We start from the raw sequence: 21,481 nt of genomic DNA on the forward strand, positions 1-21,481 counted from the left end.
GATGTCATGCATGCTGTGGTGTTATACGTAAAGGGAAATTCTAATTTCAATAGTATGACTTCTGGGGCAGTAGACTTTAGAAAAAGTTCTGATATATTGCTATTTAAAATTATGCTTGGCTTGCATATAAGTAAGATATTCTGAGATTAATGTATCATTCTTTTTACCACCTTCCCAAAATAATGGCCTAAATCATGTTTTAAAGTTATTTTGCTTTTTTCAGAAAACCCGATAAACTGAGTCAAATCATAATTATTATTACTTCATTTCAAGGGTAGAATTGAATAATCTGTTTAACTAAGGATGTAACAAGGTAGCCAGTATCCTGAGGAGATGTTTAAAAACAAAACAAATACAGTTGTCAAAATATGTCTTGGGCGATTATTCTAAGCGGGTGACGTTATAGTAAACATTTGAATGTTTATATGAATGTAGCTGCTGTTTGAAGAATGCAGTTAGTTGAACTAGACCAGTGGTGCTCAAGTTCGGTCCTCGAGAGCCCTTATCCAGCCTGTTTTCCATGTTTCCCTCCTGCAGCACAGCTGAATCTAATGATCAGCTAATCAACAAGCTTTGCAGAAGCCTGATAAAGATCCTGATCATGAATCAGGTATGTTAGTGGAGAAAAACATGGAAAACAGGCTGGCTAGGGGCTCTTAAGGACCGAACTTGGGCACCCCCGAACTAGACGATCCCATGTCATATGTCAGCCCTAGACTAAACTGCTTCCCAAAATGTAAACATTACAGTGGATACCAAAGGTCAATTTGTCAGTGGATTGTAAAATACCCTTTCCCTTACTCCGATAGCCTCTGTCAGCATCTACTGTCACCATATGTCATAACAACTTCCAGCATCAAACATGTTCCAAATTTTTCTCAAACACAAGCTCATCTTATTTGGCGTTTCTAATGCATCTTACCCAAGAGGGCTCCCAGCAGGCGGACTGAGGTGAAACGTTGGACCATACTCTTGGTTTTAATTCCTCAGCTCCAGAGTGCTTTGAAATCAGCACAGTGTGCGCGTGTAGATGTATTTGTGGCACATATATAAATATATGTATATATAAGTTGGGCAAACTGCTGTGTGACGTCACAGGCTTCTTTAGGGGGTGTTCAGCGTGCCAAACATGAGTGGCTGCACATCAAGTCTTCATTGCCATTCTGGCACAGCAACTCATTTTCGTTGGTCTCCCCTGATTCTTTTGCTGTGGGAAATCTGAAAAAAAAAATAGGAAACACAATTAGAAAGCATACAATATACAAATACAGACAATGGATTGTTTTAAGAAAATACTTAAAACCTTTCTTTTTAGAAAGACATATCAACTGTGATTTTTAGGATTGTTTTATCTTATTTATAGTGGGGGTTTTTTGTGGTTTTACTGTCTGTTATTTGTTTTAACACATTGGTTTTATTGTGTGTTTTATGTTACGGCCACTGTAGCACTTTGAGGTTTGATGTCAAATGTAAAGTGCTTTACAAATTAAATGTATTATTATTAAATAATCACACTGACTAATGCAGTTATAATCAGCAGGAATGCTACAACAGACTACTAGAGCCAAATTCATTCTCACTCTGCTACTGGGAATCATTTTGATACAATTTCAACAACTGTTATGTACTTTATATTAGAGTTGGGCATCTGTAAAAAGTGGAGTATCTTTTGAAATTGATGATTAATTCAATCTTGAAGCAATTTAGACAAGCAATATGGGCAGCACTCTGGCCTACTGTTAGCACAATTATCAAAAAGTTGTCGGCGTAGGTTTTCTCCGGGTAATCCCACTTCCTCCCACATTCCGAAAACACCAGGGTGCGTGCTCCCCGTTTGCCATGTCGCTGATGACGAGGTGAAACGGGTAACTGCAAGGTAATTATTTCCCAGGCTCACCACAATGGCGCAGGTAATTTATCTGTCAAAGGCTACATTCACACTGCAGGTCTTAATGCTCGATTCCGATTTTTTTGGTCAAATACGATTTTTTTGAGTAAGCATTCAAATTACATGTCAATTGTCACCTCAGTCTGTCTGTCTGCTTTGTGAAAGTTACGCGACCGCAAAGTGACCCGCACGTGCAGAAGAAGAAGCGAAGTCACTCACAACGCTGTGTTTGCGGAAGTAAATACGTATGGTCCACTTTTATAAGTCCATCATCATATTTTTACCATCCAGACGAGTGATGTGGAAGGAGGTAAAAATAATATTTTGTGAAAATGAGGCGAGCCTGTTCAAACTCCTCATCTCACGGGGACCTCTATTTTTTTTATTTTCTCACGTAATTGATGCGTGATAAATGAGCAGTCTGCATTGCTAAATTACTAATATCACTACTGTTAACTGTTAACTTTATGCTTCATGTTTCAAGTGAGATTAAATTAAAGTCAAATATAAAATCACAACTGTTACTCTAAAAAACTTTGCGCATATTGTAATTTTGATAACGTAGAGGTCGGATACATTAAAGTTAAAGTACGTGCTCGTTCATTTCGGTGGCTATTTTTCTTGCCCGTAAGTCAAACGCTTGGTTCAGTAAAACCCCGCCTCTCCCCCTGTGGCTGCCGTATCTCTCTCATGACGTCGTCCGAGCCAGCTGCTTCGTGCAACACCCACGAAACATACAGATAGGCTTTAAGCCGATTTTTAAAATGGACTCTAAATTTCATGGGTTGCTAGATCTCTGCGAGAGGTTAGACGAAAGGAGGAGGAGGGGAAAAAAAGCCCCACAATGGGTCGTGAACCCGCATCCTGTTGCTCATGGGACAAACGCTTTATCCACTACACCATCCATTCACTTAAATTCATTAGCGCAAATGTTTTACTTCTAGTTTACACCAGTGTCAGCCAATGTATTTTAAGACAGCTAATTGTTATTTCATTGCACTTTGGCATTGCAAATGTGAAGAATAATTGATTGCTTTGAATTAATTCGGACAAAATGTTTATTGATAAAGGCTAATTTTGTCATTATCCCTTGGAGGGAGGTCTCAGAGAAAGTGGGCGTGCGTTTAGTCCACAGAGGCGGTGCGAGGGTGGAGCCACATGCAATGACGTCAAACCGTGCCAACAGCTTGTTTTCTCAGGGTGGGAGGGGCTGGTGCGTGGAGAGCAGAATAACCTAGAATTTCTCATACAGGGGCGAAAGTGCCCTGCGATTGGCTGGCAACCAGTTCAGGGTGTACCCCGCCTACTGCCCGTAGCCAGCTGGGATAGGCTCCAGCGCCCCCGCGACCCTTGTGAGGAAAAGCGGTTAAGAAAATGGATGGTTGGATGGACGGGGCGAATGGATTAAAACACAACTTTGGTCATGTTTTTGGTGAGGAATTAGCATTTTAACATGGCTAAAAGCTCCAAAAAGTAGATTTTTCACCTTGCAGTCCCTTTAAAATTACCTTATTAAATGTTTAGTCATACCCAAATCTACAATGATGACATTGAAAATAATGGACTTGAACAAAAATAATAATATTGTCGTTCATTATTAAACAAGAGTTGTTGATTTAAGAAAAACTCAGATTTCACGGGTGTAAATTAACCTCTCACTTAATCGGACATTGCATCTCCATTTGCAATAAGAACTTCATCCAAACACTTTCTTTAGTGACTTATCAGTCTTTGACATCTACTTTGGGGGAATTTTTGCCACACAAAATTCAGCCAGTTGAGAGAGGTTGGATGGGCGTCTTGCACAAACTGCCCGCTTCAGGTCCCCCCACAGTACTTTGAAAGAATTTAAGTCATAATTTTAACTTTGCACATCCAGAACATGAATCTTGTTATTCTTCAGACATTTCTAGGTTGTATTGCTGGAATGCTTTGGATTATTGTCATGTTGCATGATCAATCGTCTACCAGGCTGTAACTTTACAAAGAACCGCTTCAGGTTATGAACCAGATTTCACAATATTCTTCATGATTCCCTGGACTATGTGGAGTTGTCCAGGTCCTGAGGATGAAAAGTCAGCCCAGAACATAACATTCTCACCCCCATGCTTCACTCTAGGGGTGAAGGTTCTTTTGCTAGTATGCAGTGTTGACTTTTTACCTAACATGACTGTTTTAGTTGTGACCAAACAGTTCAATTTTGGACTCATCTGTCCACAGAAGGGACTTCCAAAAAGCTTCAGTGGTGTCCAGGTACTCGCTGAGATGCGCAGCCTTGATCTTTTTTTGTGAGCAGAGGCGTCCCAAATTACATCAACCCACACTCATTTCACTTGCATGGACCTGGCTAATGCTTTCTTTTACATTCCACTCCACCCTTCAATGAAGCAATTTTTTGCTTTCACTTGGAATGGTGTTTGCTACTCCTACAATCGCCTGCCTCAAGGCTTTGTCCTTTCACCTGAACTCTTCAACGACTGTCTTCGCCAGTTGCTGTCTCCACTTGAACTGCCCCCTGGTGTTTTCCTGGTGCAGTATGTGGATGACCTCTTGCTGGCAGCTCCATTTGAAACTTCTTGTCTTGAAGCCACCAGGTCTTTGCTCTTCATCTCCTTGAAACAGCATCTTTCCACTGCTGCAGCTCTTACGATTCCTGATTGCAGTCGCATGTTCTATCTTGACGTGTCTGAAAAGGTCAGCAGTGTTTCTGCTGCCCGTTATCAGAAGGGGGAAGGAGGAAGTCGACAAGTTTGTCTGTATGCATCAACTCCATTGGAAAAATATGAGCAAAGACACACAATTTGCAGACGAATGTTGCTTCAAAGGCAACGATGACCTACAATCTGGATTGGCAGTAACCCAACCCACAGAAACAGGTTTTGAAGAAGTCCAAGCAGAAAGAATTTTAGGCTCTCAGTCACCACAAAGAGCTGAAATTTTGGCATTGACAGCAGCTCTCAGATTGGCAGAAAACCAGTTAGTAAATATTTACACAGATTCAGCATATGCACACATGACAGTTCATGTTGCATTAAAAGAATGGTAGCGAAACTAATTCTTAACTGTAACCGGTACAACCATTAAACATCAGGATGATATTCTTAAATTGCGAGATGCTTTAATACTCCCAACAGCGGTGGCAGTAATAAAATGTAAAGGTTACTCTCGAACTAATGATTTAGTATCAGCAGGAAACGAATCAGCAGATCGAGCAGCAAAAAAGGTTGCAGGGTACCGACCTACACTCCAACTAACTGTGAGTCTGAATGTGACAATCCACAGGAGGTGATAGTAGAAACAGTTAAGTTGTTGCAGGAAAAAGCAAGTCCAGAAGAAAAGAGTGTGTGAATGTCCAAAGGGGGACAAAAAGATGAAGATGGCATATGGTGAAAAAAAAGACAAATGTATTCCATCTCAGAAACAACTGAAAAATCGAATTTCTGAAGCCCATGGAACATGTCATGTAAGTGTGGAAGAAACACTGAGACGACTCCACTCCTGGTGGCATCCTTTCATGAGATCAATTGTTAGAAGTCAACTGCAGGACTGCAGTGTTTGCAGCAAGTATAACAGTATGCCTACATCTTAACCTCCCCAGGGTACTCACGATCTGGACGTGATTGCTCCTGGTCAAGTGGTTTATGCTTACTCCACTGCAAAATCTTTCAATGAATCAAATTGTTCTTTAATACCACATACTGCTAAACAACCTTCTCTCACTGCTAAAGGTGTGTTTCATTGTTGCATGCTTTTGCTTCTAATTCTATTGATAAAATGATAATGTCCAATCTTTCCACACAACCCTTGCTTAATGTTGCGCCAGCCGTCTGCGACGATGATGCCTCTAGTAAAAAAAAATTCTTTAATTTTGTTCATTTCATGTGTCGGACTCTTTTGAGTCCGAAAGGGGGATTGAACTGTATCTTCTGACCAGATTCCGTCATAACTGTTTTAATTTCCTCATTAGAGCTTTGTTCTGCGGATGTATCCTTGTGAGTGTTATCGCAATTTCTGCCAGGTGCAGTCATGACTGAATAACCTCCTCTATTCCTCAAATGGGCTATGGGTTTGAATTATGTCCTTGAGTTTTATCTCATGTCCGGTCAACTCCGGTTGAACTGTTTACTGGAAACTGTGTGGTACCGCCCTTCAAGATCGTATAAGAATATTGTAAGTCCTGTGTAATCTCCGCACTTGTGAGAGGCTACAGCCATTGTCTGTAACTCACTTGTGCGCGGAATATTCTGTAGAAATAAAAGCTTTTTTTCACCACCCGGAAGAAAATGAACACGTGGAGGAAAAGATCTACTCCACAACACTTGCTACGACTAACCTTCATTCCCCTCCTTTCAAACCTCCAGGCTTTTAGCTTCTCCTCCACCTGTTCCCTGTTCTCACTACAGATCAGTGTCATCTGCAAACATCATAGTCCATTAAGATTCCTGTCTAACCTCATCTGTCATCCTGTCCATTACCATAGCAAACAAAAAGGGGCTCAGAGCTGATCCCTGATGTAGTCCCACCTCCACTTTGAACTCCTCCGTCACACCTACAGCACACCTGACCACTGTCTTACACTCCTCATACATGTCCTGCACCACTTGAACATACTTCTCTGCTACTCCAGACTTCCTCATACAAAACCACAGTTCCTCTCTGGGCACCCTGTCGTAAGCTTTCTCCAGATCTACAAAGACACAATGCAGCTCCTTCTGACCTTCTCTGTACTTCTCTATCAACATCCTTAAAGCAAATACTGCTTCTGTGGTACTCTTTTTTTTGGCATAAAACCATACTGCTGCTCACAAATGTTCACCTCTGCCAACGACATGATGCAGGCAGCGGAGATGGCGGCTTAGTTGGAGGCTCCGCAGTCGTGCAGCTTATTCTTTATAAATTAAGGGTTACAGAGTGCTTTATTTTGATGCCAGAGTTGCATTGATATTGCTGAAACAATTTGGGACAATTTGTGTTGTCGCAATGCCCTCTCAACAACAAAAGCTGTTGAGACGCCAGGATGCCGTTTAGCAAACTCAGCAAAGCTAGCAAGGATAGCCCAGCTATAGCTAGTGCCGCGGCTAAAGACGATTCACCACCAACTATGATTAAATAATATTTTTGTTCCTCATGCCCTGGAAGATATTGCAATTACCTTTTTTATTTATTTTTTTTAAAAATCCACATGCCTTGGAGGACATTACATACACTCGGATTCAAAATTTTTGTTTCACATATCTTGGAGGATATTTAAGTAAATCCCCCTCCCGCTTTTTTTTCACATGCCTTAGAGGACATTCTACTTAATCCAATTTAATATTTTTGTTTTATACATCCTGGACATCACATTCACCTCAATGTAATAATTTTTTTTACATGCCTCGGAGGACATTCATTTTAATCCAATTTAATATTTTTGTTACATATGTCTTGGAAGAATTTTTATAGCCTACTTTAGGTGATATACTGCACATGTTGCAGATTTCTTTGTGGCTTTTGCTAGGTATCTTATTTTTTTCTACTTTGGATAGCCTGTCCTACATTAACCCAGGGGGATGGTTGAGGAAAATATTCCAAATTGATTTTCAGTATTGTGGTTGTATTTAAATGCTCATGGTGTACTGTAAATATGTATGGCTCTAAAGCCCTTGTACCTTTTCTCTTCCCCCCGTTACATTATTGAAGCCGTTCGACTGTTTAGAGTCGCGGACCAAGTTTTGTGTGTTAGGTTCAGTGCCCTTTTGGCGCTGCCCTCGGTGACAACAGTTTATGGTCACCACTTTTGTGTTGATTTTTTTATTTATTTTTATTTTTTATTAATGTATGTATCTTAGTCTTTCTTTATTATGATTTTATTTTTTATCTTTTACTGTGAGTTTTCACACACTCTTCTTTCCTAATGTACTGAATGCTCATTTCTCAGTGATGCCGATAATAACAACAGATTACATCCCCTACATATACAGATCCATAATTCTACTTAAATCTGATGACTCAGGCTGATGCTAGAAGGTCCCTGAAACTAATGACATGGAATGTACGAGGTCTTAATAATCCTATTAAAAGGAAAAAAGTTATATCATTTATGAAGTAAAAAAAATGTGATATAGCATTTTTGCAGGAGACTCATTTACTTGATCGGGAGTTTAAAATGCTTCGTCAAGACTGGGTTGAACATGTCTATGCCTCGTGCTGGAAGGGTCGCAGCAGGAGTGTAGCAATTTTGGTCCACAAACAAATTCAATTTAAATGCATTAGGGAAAACGTTGATGAAGATGGCTGCATCCTGCTGCTTCTCTTTGAGATTCAGATCTTTAAAATAATATTAGCAAATGTTTATGCTCCTAATCCCTCCAGATCTCACTGTCATTGCCCACGTGAGTGTTGAGGTCAATATCAGCCGAAGACAACACAACTTCATTCACAGTCCTATTCAAGCCACAAATAAAACTGTACATAAGCTTCTGCAAAGTTGCTTGTAATATATCTATTCCAGCTGTGACAAACGGCTCACTTGCGCTGGTCCATCTTGACCTCCTGAGGAGCACCCGCAGAGCGTCATTGTAGGCCACCGCTGTGTTTGATTTAAACAATGCAATCTTCACCTCGTCTATACAGGAACCAAACCTGTGAGCCAGAGTGTTTGCTTGCGCATATAATGTCCTACATTGCTTATTCACGTCGTCGTCATCAGACAGATCTTCCGTTAATATATGTCCCAAGTTGCTCTGCTTGCCACATGTAGCACAACATTAGACAGATAAATGACAGGAAATATCCTAATTTTATCCTCTCCCGTTCTACAAATCATGACCATACTTTTAGCTGCATTCTAAGTTGTAACTTGATGTCATGCTCCAAGCCGTAGCTTGAGCAGGTGTTAAGCAATTGTGGACAAAAATTGACAATATTACAGCAATTTTAATGTTGAAATCCCTAGTTTTGAGAAAAACGGGTTTAACTGTTAAAATATCACTGGAAAGTCAATTGAATTCCCTTCGCAGATAAGGCGAGATTTGAATCTTTAGGAAGTTTGACCTCTCAACAGATGACATCAGCTTCAACTTTTTCAATTCAATTCATCTTCTGAGGCATCAGCCAAACTTTGGTTATTTTATTGTTGCTCCTTGTGGTATTTTCTTGCTTAAATGAGGTCATATTACCATGGTGTGAAATTTGATTTAATAATTTTGGGTCAATTAAAAGATTATTTGCCATTTGGTGTGGCCTGTGACAAGTAAGTTTAATGATAACAACCCTCCGCCCCTCAACATAATACATAAGGAACACAACAATACTGTAGTTACAAGCCACTACATACCCTGCATGGATTTTGGGGCATGGTGACTCGCTATCACAGGGACCATCGGGATAATTTTTCATATTCAAGTTTCATATTTCAATCTCGAATTTGATTTTGATTTCATCCCACTTGAAAGAGCATAAAGTGAAAACTTGTGGTGATATATGCGACTGAGGCAGGCGGTTCATTTTTGACTCATCGAGTGGCATGTCATCATCTTTCATAGAAGCCATCTCATTAAATTGACATCAAGACAACGGCGGACACAAAGGTCAAAATAAAACAATTAATAAATAAGAACTACAAAAAACAATTTAATAAAAACAAACCAAGGGTTCTTTTTAACCTGTATTTTTTTGTACAAAATGGTCCATTCAGATATTATGTTTGTATTCAATTATGAAATCAAATACACTTATAAAAAGCTGAAACAATATCAAATAACATGAAACAATATGATCATCAAAAATACATTTATTAATGTGTGAACATCCAACAAGATGCCAAACAGGCAAAGATTTCCTGCATCAAGTCCTGTTTACAAACACTAAAATAACTACAATTAATAGGTTTTACCACAAGAAAAACCCTCGGGAAAAAAAGTCATCTTTTGGTGAGGTATGGAATCAACATCGTTTTTTGTTTTTTTTAATACATAGTCGGGAATTTCACTGTTTGGTTTCCTTTTCTACTTATTGTGAACAGGTCAGTAATTGACATTTTCCTTATTGCAGCCAAGTGGCAGAAAGCTCTATAGTAACTGAGCAACTCATTGACAATTGTAACAGATCCAATGCATTGAATTCATGACATATTATTTTATGCAGCCCAATAGTCAGCGCTTGCAGCCCAAGGTCGGCATGTGAACGGTATGGCTGCATGGTTATGAACCACTTATTTAGACATTTCAGGTATGAACTTATGGCCACCCCAATGAAAGATTTCTGGCTACGCCCCGCATCGAGACGTGATCAAAACATTACATCACGGTATTTACAATAGCCTACATTACATACAAGGCATTGCCGCATTTCATAACTTTAATTACAGTCATCCCGACTCGCTGGCATGTCAGTGACAGCGGAGCAGATCGAGTGACAGCCTGTCAATGTGCTTGGTGCTTGCATCTTGTCAGTGGACATGCCTGAGTGTGTGAATGTGAATGTAGTCATTTGAATTAAAAGTAGAAATTTATTTATGAAGAAAGAGATCCCGGAATTGAAGATTAGCTCTGTTTTGGTTACAAAGCACGGTAACCGGACCGACAACGCGCTTCTTCTACAAGGTATGATGCCGCATGTTATGACGTGTCATTCATTTATACATTCATTATGGTGGACTTCGACTTTTTTTTAGTTGTTATGTCAATTAGAGATGCACGATAATGCTATTTTCAACCGATACCAATAAACCATTCATTTAGAAAGTTTCTATGTCGATAACTTATAACCCACCAAGCAAAAATTGGTTGAAATGACGTTGAAAATACATTGAAAAGACGTCACTGGTGTCCATCCAAAAGACGTCTGAATTTAGCTGAAAAGTGAAAGGTTAAAAGACGTACATTTCAAGACGTTGAAAAGACGTCCTTTTACAGTCTAAATCTGGTTGAAAAGTGAACCAAAAAGTCAAAATTTGGTTGCCTGGACATCCCTAAATTATTCATTAATTGTAATTATTACAATCTAATAAAATATTTAATCTAATAAACTATTTGATCACAAAGTCATGACTGGATTTTCAATCAAGATTGAGACATTTTTAAAAAGTACATTTATTGTCAACATTACTATAAATACCAAATAAATCATTTTATCATCATTTTAATCATCATAACTTTTTTTGCGTGCGTGTATGTGTGGCCTCTGCACCCCCAGACCGTGCAGGGGCACGTTTCAGATGGTCAGCCATGGCATTATATATTTATTGTTCTGTGACCTTCCATCCCACTTTATGACAGCAGCTGTAAACACTAGGAAACAAAACAAACAAACAAAAAGCATTTATTCCTGAAAACTGACATACAGGTTTTTCGTAGATTGGCGTACGTGTGCTTGGCGTAAATACGGGCGCGTTTCAATTTTTGTGTTAGCGCAACACATAATTGTTAGGAGACGGGTGCGCCTTTTTCGGCGAGCACAGCTGCCGCACATCCAGCGTATCTGGCAAGCATCTCAATTTTTGTGCTGGGGCAAGTGAGTCTCGCGTGTTTGTGAACGCTGCGCGCCTTTTTCCCTGGTCGTAAAAAGTGCACCTGCCGCGCCAATCAGCGCATCACTAATTTGGTGAAAAAAGTAGACTAATTCTAGACTGCCCAAAAGGAAGTTCAGAGTGAGGTCATCTCATTCAAAATTTGACAAGGGTGGCGGGGAGTGAATTTTCACTTGCGTCCCATGAAAGATTTCCAATGAAAAAAATCGGAGGGAAAAATAGCATGTATGAATGAATGAATGAATAATATATAAATAAATACATAAAATCATGTACCTGATGAAAATGACTACTGTTGCATCATGCTCCCATTCAGAAAGACTCCCACTTTGAAGGTCTGCTACATCTCAAAAAAAAACCGTAATGAAATGAAAAGCGATAAAAAGTGTGCGGAGATTCAAATAATTTTTTTATTGGTACAGCCCGGGAAATCACGCGTCCGCACCATTTTTACATATACAACAATATAACATAGTGTGACGTGTCACAAGCATGCTGCCAGCAGATGTGGTTGGTAATCTCACCTTTTAATTTGTCTTCACACAACCGGCTACTGTTGGCCGCAGCCAACGCCGAACGCAAGAAACTTTACTTGCAAGCCGAATTAGCACACATTACCAACAATGTATAGATGAGTCCCTTTCCATCGCGAGACGTGCGTTCTCAAATACTCGGACACAAGAATACAAAACAGAATGTGCAACCCAGGAACACACAACAATCCTTAGTTATACAAGCGTATACAGTTTATACAATCGTAATGTTATATACTTATGGCTCTCGTTTTCCATTAGCTCTCTCGTGTCAGGTAAACACTTCCAAACAACTTGGTTTGTGCGCGTCTGTCAGCTGGATGCACAGTGATACGCACAGAAAAATAGAGCCCGGCGGTAATGTAGTCTGACTTTTTCCTAATGTGCAGTTTTGTGATGCAAATTCATCACTCTTTTGAACACAAATTGTTTTTAGAAGAAAAATGCTTTATTTTTGCGATCCCAGCCAACTTGCCGGACTACTTTCGTCTCGACCAAAACCGGACCAGATCTTGTGTCACAGGACGCTGTCAGCGGTAAGTCAGTGCTGATTGCACAGCACTTAAAGTGAGGATGTCATACAGATTTATGTCCAAAAACCCTAACTGTCGCTTTAACTGTTCTCTCGTTAGCATTACATTGACACAGTAGTCAACGTTACAAGACCCCAAACGTAATACTTACATCTCTTCTCCTGTTCTTTTCTTTCTCATTTCTTCTTTCGTCTGTCCAGTCCAATCCACTAACGTCCGCCACAACGATAGGTGCCGATATTGGCGTTTTGCATGCGCCATGTGCAAGGGGGGACCTGTTCAGTGAAGGTGGCTGCTAGTAAGTAATATTAAAGGGACTGCAACATGAAAAATCAACTTTTTGGAGCTTTTACCCATGTTAAAATGTTAATTCCTCACCAAAAACATGACCAAAGTTGTGTTTTCCTCCATTCGACCCTGTATGAGAAATTCTAGGTTATTCTGCTCTCCAAGAACCAGCCCCTCCCAACTTGAGAAAACGAGTTGTTGGCACAGTTTGACGTCATTGCGTGCTGCCCCACCCTCGCACCGCCTCTGCGGACTAAATGCACGCCCACTTTCTCTGAGACCTCCCTCCATGGGATAATGACAAAAGTAGCCTTTATCAATAAACATTCTGTCCGAATTAATTCAAAGCAATCAATTATTCTTCACATTTGCAATGCCAAAGTGCAATGAAATAACAATTGGCTGTCTTAAAATCCATTGACTGACATTTGTGTAAACTACAAGTAAAACAATTTGCACTGATTAATTTAAGTGAATGGATGGTATAGTGCAGGGGTGGGCAAACTTTTTGACTTGCGGGCCACAATGGGTTTGAAATTTTGACAGATGGGCCGGACCAGGAGCATTTGGACCTCATAGCACAGTAAAAACACACAGATAAATGTACAACCCAATTTACTTATAGTGTGCACTTAGGACTGCGTTTTTCAAATGTGCAAAATCCACATATTTAAAACAGCTTTTCCAATAGCTTCATTTTTATTGTTTTAGCTCAACTTTTGCTGTGTTTTTATGCTTTGTAAAGTGACCTTGGGTGTTCTGAAAGCTGCTGTTTTTAAATGAAATGTATTATTATTATGATTATTATAAAATAGCCCTAATCCAGGTAGTACGTTTGGCTCAATGAATATGCAAGATGCGGCATTTACACACTATTTGGCAAAGTGGGAGGAGAAATGTAAATAGATTATAATAGCACATACACTGTGATCTGTCAAACCTGGTGACTGCATCTATTATTAATAGATTTCAATTCAAGGCATAAAGTTAAATAATTTTTTTCCATTGGCCCACCCATTTTTAACCCGGGCCCACAGTACGTGTGACACATGCGGCTGCATGATAGCCGCTGCTAGCTGTCACGCGCTGAGGACAAAGCGCGTACATCCAATCCGTCTCTGACCACTTTTCCATCTCCGTGGGGGACGCATAGCACACGGTGTTTGTGCAGCAGCTCAAAAAGAAGCCAAAGGCCAACGAGGAAACGCTCATAGAAGTGCTCAACGCACGCCCCGGGGATGTCTTCACCAATATCAACAGTCTCCTGCATGCGCGCTCCTCACCTCACCCATGACAACATGTAGAAAGACTATCTTCAGCTGTCAAAAGGATCAAAACACGCAACAGTGCCACAATGTTGACTGATAGACTGAACTCTTTGTCCCTGCTTTCTTTCAAAAAATAATTGACTGTGTTCAACACAAAACCGTGCCGTCTCCTGCTGTAAATGTCCAAATCCAAATCCAATAAGATAAGATAAGATAAGATCCACTGATTGTCACACCCGTCTAAGTGGGGCGAAATTTGTTCTCCGCATTTGACCCATCCCCTGAGGGAGCGGTGAGCAGCAACAGCGCCGTGCTCGGGAATCATGTGGTGATCTAACATCCCAATTCCAACCCTTAATGCTGAGTGTCAAGCAGAGTGGCAATCGGTCCCATTTTTATAGTCTTTGGTATGACCCGGCCGGGAATTGAACCCACGACCTCCCAGTCTCAGGGCGGACACTCTAACCATATATATATATATATATATATATATATATATATATATTGAATTTTTTTCTAGCCTTATTGGATAAGTTCCGCGGGCCGGATTGAAACGCATAACGGGCCGCATAACGGGCCGCATTTGGCCCGCGGGCCGGGGTTTGCCCATGTCTGGTATAGTGGATGCCCCACAAGCTACAGGGTGTGGGGTTCATGACCTGCTGTGGTGCCTTTTTTTTTTCTTTCCTCTAATCTCTCTTCTCCCTTCCTCTTCCACAATTTCTTGCGGCAAGGACCCGTTTTGTTTCAAATGTTTATTCAAGAATTGATGGCTTGCGTGACCAAACGCAGAGATCTAGCAGGCCGTGAAAAAGTTTTAAATTTTAAAAAACGGCTTAAAACCGAGCATTTGACTTCCGGGTAAGAAAAATAGCCACCAAAATAACACATATTTCATAAGAAATTACATCGCGATTGTGTCAAAGGTAAGATTTCATCATTATATTCCTATACTTAACTGTGGAAGGGCTTAAAATACCATGGTGTAGTCGCTTTAAACAAACTATTCACACTCGCATTATAAAAATAGTTATAATATTAAATAAATACATACAATAATAAATACATACATACATACAATGCATACATACATACATTTTGACATATGGTCCACTAAAAGTATTACAGTGCATACCATACCATGGACTGATATGTTATAATAATAATAATAATAATACATTTTGAAAAAAACGCCTGCAGTACGAGACAACGCAACAAGTCATGATCGGGTTCAAAGAGGCTATTTGGAAAATTGTATGAGCTCTCTAGCCTACCAGCAATCCTGTACCGATTACTCTCACATGATCCCAGCAATTAATTCAATTTCCCATTATCTATCTTCTTTAAATCAGATAAATCTTCAACATTTTTTAAAGTAAATTTGGACCTCATTGGACAAGCAACTTAATTTTTAGGCTGAATTTTGACCACATTCGATAGGCTGAATACAACCCAATTTTATTCTATTTTTGGGCTAAATTTGGAACATATTAGATGTGCTATAACATGACCCAGTTTTCAACGTCTATTTTTGGTCTAAATCAGTCTAAGACAGACGGACCCGATTTAGCCCAAATTTAAACGTCCAAAAGACGTCTGGTGCTGGGTGGGAAGTAAGCCGATAATTGTTTGAAAAATTTACTTGAATACAAATATACTTATGAGTCCTACTATAAGTTTAACATGTACAAATACATTGAAACATTGTGTAAAGCACCATGAAGCTGAATTTTATTGATATCTCTGCTTCAAAGGCAACCAGTAATTCATTTTAAGTTTGCCAAAACAAAACAGTCATGTTTTAAAAATGCAACAAAAAACTTTGAGACTAACATTTTGGGGAGACACAGTAAAGAATGCCCACAATGGCGACTGCCATGTCGCCATGATGCACCTCCTATTAACACAAGGCGTGCATTATGACTTCTTGAGCCATAACCACGACTTGAGCCATAACCACAACAGATGGACCAACGCTACAAGTCTATTATTATCGGTGGATTTCTTTATTATCTGGTTTATCTGTATGATGTCAAATTGGTTGATAATTCTCAATAATTATCGTCCACTGATATTATCGTGCATCCCTAATGCCCATCTATCCATCCATTATCAGAACCGCTTATCCTCACAACATTTATATAAATCATTTGTGAATGATGTTTCAGGCGAGGAAAAGGTCGTTTTTAATAAACAGCTGCCCAAGACGTTGTGCTAGCTAGCTGCTAGGCTAAAAACACCCCTTACCAAAAAGACTGGGACAGTTGACCAAAGGTAACGACCATAACGACTAGGCTATCCAGCCACATGGTGCCGAAGGCTTTACAAACAAATTTAACCTATAAATTAAGCAGGAATGGCTAGTTTTGAGAAAACCCCATTTAAAGTTTTGGTACATTTTTTTTTTTTAATCAAAAAAAAAAAAAGGGAGAACAATGATGATGACATGTCAAATGATCAATACTGAGCTCTCCCAAAAAAAAAAAAAAAATTAAGTTTTGGTACATACATATTTCAAAGGTCCATAGCAACCAGTACCTTAGGAAAAATATATTGACCCTAAACTTTCAGGAACTGTCTAAGACCACTAGAAAGTCAACTCTGTCATGTTTATTTTCAGTTTTGTTTACTCCCTGTCATGTTTTCCTTGTGTGTTCCCCTTGTCTTGTCATTTCCTGTTTTATTGTGAAAAGTCTACTCCTCTCGTTTCTGGTCACTTGCCCTTCCTCGTGTGGTGTCTGTGTCAACCCTGATTGTGTCCACCTGTGTCCCCATCACCCTCATGTGTCATCCAATCAGTGCCCTCAGCCAGGTGTGTCTTGTCATGTCATTAGTGTTGGTGTATTTAGTCGGTTGTCTCCCCCCTGTCTGTGTCGGTTCATTTTTGCTGTTGCCACTGTCGTAAGTCTTTCGCCACGTCACGCTGACCTTGTTACCTTATCAGGATCCATGTCATATTGTTAGTCTCGCCTTAGTTGTTTTGTCATGTTTAGCTTCATCTTTTGTTAGTTCAGTTTATTTTGTTTTTTGAAGTTAGTTTTTTTTTTGATTAGAAATTAAAACCTCTTTTTGGACTGCACCTCTGCCTCCTTGCTCTGCCTTCCCGCATCTGGCTCCTAAAGCCCCCACCTTACTGACAGAATGAATCGACCAGAGAAGGACCCAGCGGGAGCGCTGAAAGCCATGATGGGGAATCAGGAGGCGCGCCTGTCGCGCCAGGAGGAGCTCCAGCACGCCATGGCCGCCCAAATGGACCTGCTGTCCTCTTTGATCAAGGGAGTTGGGCTTCAGATGGTGGCGCTCGGAGTCGCCAGCCGCAACTCCCCGAGCCACGTCTGCCTCCGCAGCCCCAGGTCCCCGTGTCGGCTCCGCCGCAGCCCCGTGTCGGCTCAGCCGCAGCCTCAAGTCCCTGTCCTACCACGCCTGCCGCCGCTGCCTCAAGTCCTCTGCCAGGTCTGCCGCCACAGCTTCAAGCCTCTCTGCCAGGACTTCCGCCGCAGCCTCATGTCCCTTTCTCTGCCAGGACTGCCGCCGCAGCCTCAAGTCCCTATCCTGCCAGGTCTACCGTCGCAGCCTCAAGTCCCTATCCTGCCAGGTCTACCGTCGCAGCCTCAAGTCCCTATCCTGCCAGGTCTACCGTCGCAGCCCCAAGTCCCTATCGTGCCACGTCAGCCACGTCCGCCCCAAGTCCCTATCGTGCCACGTCAGCCACGTCCGCCCCAAGTCCCTATCGTGCCACGTCAGCCACGTCCGCCCCAAGTCCCTATCGTGCCACGTCAGCCACGTCCGCCCCAAGTCCCTATCGTGCCACGTCAGCCACGTCCGCCCCAAGTCCCTATCGTGCCACGTCAGCCACGTCCGCCCCAAGTCCCTATCGTGCCACGTCAGCCACGTCCGCCCCAAGTCCCTATCGTGCCACGTCAGCCACGTCCGCCCCAAGTCCCTATCGTGCCACGTCAGCCACGTCCGCCCCAAGTCCCTATCGTGCCACGTCTGCCGCCGCTGTTCTCAGTCCCCGAACCACGTCTGCCGCCACAGCCTCAGATCCCTGAGCCACGTCGGCCGCCGCAGCCCCAGGTTCCCGTGCCGGCTCCGCGGCAGGTCCCGGACTCCGTGCCGGCTCCGCGGCAGCCCCAAGTCCCCGAGCCACGTCGGCCGATGACCAAAGTCCCCGAGCCACGTCGGCCGATGTCCAAAGTCCCCGAGCCACGTCGGCCGATGTCCAAAGTCCCCGAGCCACGTCGGCCGATGTCCAAAGTCCCCGAGCCACGTCGGCCGATGTCCAAAGTCCCCGAGCCACGTCGGCCGATGTCCAAAGTCCCCGAGCCACGTCGGCCGATGTCCAAAGTCCCCGAGCCACGTCGGCCGTCGGAGCCTCAGGCCTCTTCGCTTCTTCCAGGCCCATGGGGGTGGACAGGAGATGTTCATCCCACGGCCGTCCTATTCCGGTGTGGCGTCCGGGGCGCCCTCCAGATCGGCGCCGCCGGTCTCCCCTCGTCTGGCGCCCGGGACGTCCCCCGGACTAGGCTGGAGGGATGTGTCAGGTTCCCGCCTCCGCGCCCCCTCCGCCCGCCCTGTTTTTGAACTTTTTAAGGGACGTCTGGAAGCCGTCCCTCGACGGAGGGGTTCTGTCATGTTTATTTTCAGTTTTGTTTACTCCCTCTCATGTTTTCATTGTGTGTTCCCCTTGTCTTGTCATTTCCTGTTTTATTGTGAAAAGTCTACTCCTCTCGTTTTTGGTCACTTGCCCTTCCTCGTGTGGTGTCTGTGTCCCCATCACCCTCATGTGTCATCCAATCAGTGCCCTCAGCCAGGTGTGTCATGTCATTAGTGTTGGTGTATTTAGTCGGTTGTCTCCCCCCTGTCTGTGTTGGTTCATTTTTGCTGTTGCCACTGTCGTAAGTCTTTCGCCACGTCACGCTGACCTTGTTACCTTTTCATGATCCATGTCATATTGTTAGTCTCGCCTTAGTTGTTTAGCTTCATCTTTTGTTAGTTCAGTTTATTTTGTTTTAGTTTTTTTTTTTTTTTTGATTAGAAATTAAAACCTCTTTTTGGCCTGCACCTCTGCCTTCCCGCATCTGGGTCCTAAAGCCCCCACCTTACTGACAAACTCCAATAGCAGATAAGGATATCACCCTGGGTTAAATGACCACAATGGGAAATTTGATATAAAAATGTTGGTCAATTACAAGATTATTTGCCATTTATTGTGATTTGGGACAAGAAAGTTTGTTGATATTTTATCATGGATATCTCAAATGTATTATACAATTATGTTTATGATTCAACACAGTTCTCCCCCAACATAATACACAAGGATCACATCAAAACTGTTCAGTGTTTACTAGGCACTCCAAATGGACAATTCCAAACATCCGGGCATTTCTGATAAATGCAGTGCAATGTAAATGCTTCCTTAAGACGGTGAAAACAAACAGCGTGTTATAAAGCTTTTGCCTGTAACTAGCATAAAACCAGGCAAATTCTTACTGTAGTCAAATGACAGTTCATCACATTGAGTAGTGATCAAAACATTACATTATTCGTATTACATTATTACATGACATGATTACACAAAATGTATTTCAAAACTTTTACACTAAATCCCGACTCGTCATTGTCACTCTCCTCTGGTGGAAGTTTTTTTTAATTTATTTTTTGCTCTGGTGGAAGGTGCTAGCATGTAAACAAGCATTTATAACACCCTTGTGACATAACCTGTTTTAGTGCATGAATGAAAGCATTAAATTTAAAGTAGAAATAGACTTGTTAAAGAAAGAGATCCTGGAACTGACGATTAACTACATTTGGATTATTCGCCGATGTTCGGATCACATGACGATCTGCTATAAGATAAGGAAGAGCATGTACAGCCATGCTGTTTGTTGCATAATGTTGTAGAGCTATTAAAAGTTAGACAACACTTCTGAAATCATTAGTAAGAAGAATAGACGCACTCTATTTGCCATGGTTGACAAACTCACAAATCCCCCAAATCAAATAGCGCTAGAACTCCTCTCAACAGATAAATGTAATTAATTTTCCTGATACTTTAGTGAAAAAGTACAATCCATCAGGTCAAACATTACAAAATGATGCAGCACTTAAAATCACCCAAGAATAATCCAATTACCATGACGGAATTTAATTCAGGGGGTCAAAAAATGGATTTGGTTCAGCAGTTGAAACCTTCCACCAGCTGTCTTGACTCACTCAATCCCATCTGACTTTTCAATCTGTTCAAATCGATTTACAGCAAATAATAAACTGTTCATTTCAGTCAGGCGACCTTGCTAAACCCCTGAAAGTAGCCCCCCGTCAAGCCCCTTTTAAAAAACACACCGCTGGATGTCTCCTTGTTAGTAAATTACAGAATACAGAAATGTCTCAAACCCTCCCTCCTTCACCAAGATTGTCGAAAAAGTTGGCTTTAGTCAATTCAGCAAATTCTTGAACTCACACAGACTTTTTGATAAATTCCAGTCAGGTTTCTGACCTCATCACAGTACAAAAACAGCTTTTATTGCATTTGCATTTGCATTGCATCTTCAGATTACTAAAACACAAAAAGCAAAAATTAGGCACAACCTTGACTTCTGTCCCCAGTCGCTTGACTTAATTTGTTATTTTCTCATCATTTTAGAACTCTGACTTTCTCTCTTTACATCCAGATGTAAATTTCACAAAACGTGGTTGTCAAAACGCAACATACAATTTTTCAGGTTTACGCACACTTCTCACATAAAATCTCAACGCATCAATATACAACACACAAATGTCTGGCGAGCGGGTCAACTATGTGAGGTGGTGATGCTTACAAAAATAAAATGTTTTGTCTGAAAATGTGTGTGATGTTTTATGTTTGTCTGACGGAAGTGGGCATTGTCGTTGATTCAGTGTGTGTACCATTTATGTTTTCAATTTTGCTCTTCGGTGTGTTCTGTACATGCTTGGTAGTGTTGAGCCAAAAGTTTAGTTGTGTTTATTCAATGAATGTTATCTTTGCGAAATGTGAAAATATGACTGTCTTTACCAAATGAAAGCCCACATTCCATTTTTGAACATGTTACAGTTATTTACAGTTCTTAACACACAACAATGGATAATTTGGCACAGTTTGCATAACCTTCACTTCAAGTACCAACTGCTCAGCCCAATTTGCCACATCTAAAAACTCCCTTATCTGCATTAGACTCTGACTTTCCTTCTTTGCACTCTGATGTCAATTGCACATGACCTTGTTTTTAGCACTGTACACACAATGGTCAGTTGTTGCACACACACCCCAATTGAAATCTCAAAGGATCAACCCACAACACACAATTATGCAAATCTCTAAACACCCAGGTCTGGTGAGCAATTTTCAATCAGGAGAATCAGGAGCAATACAGTATTGCTCTCCTCCTCCTTCTTCTTGTCCTCCATGTCTTCCTCTTCCTTGGCCTCCTCCTACTCTT

General features: G+C 41.4%; 1 protein-coding gene across 3 annotated transcripts in view; it reads right to left on the reverse strand.

The window, feature by feature from the left end:
• il34 (interleukin 34) overlaps window positions 1–21,481 on the reverse strand; it is a 73,700-nt gene that overhangs the window by 46,724 nt on the left and 5,495 nt on the right. For all 3 annotated transcript variants that reach the window (XR_013294474.1, XM_077568093.1, XM_077568092.1), the window contains exon 2: window positions 923–1,218. Coding sequence is in view for 2 of the 3 variants with exons in the window: in XM_077568093.1 (XP_077424219.1) it covers window positions 923–968 (46 nt within the window). In the remaining variant the exon portion in view is untranslated. The remainder of the gene's footprint in view (window positions 1–922; window positions 1,219–21,481) is intronic.

This window comes from Vanacampus margaritifer, chromosome 6 (genome assembly GCF_051991255.1).
Source record: "Vanacampus margaritifer isolate UIUO_Vmar chromosome 6, RoL_Vmar_1.0, whole genome shotgun sequence".
Lineage (NCBI taxonomy): Eukaryota > Metazoa > Chordata > Actinopteri > Syngnathiformes > Syngnathidae > Vanacampus > Vanacampus margaritifer.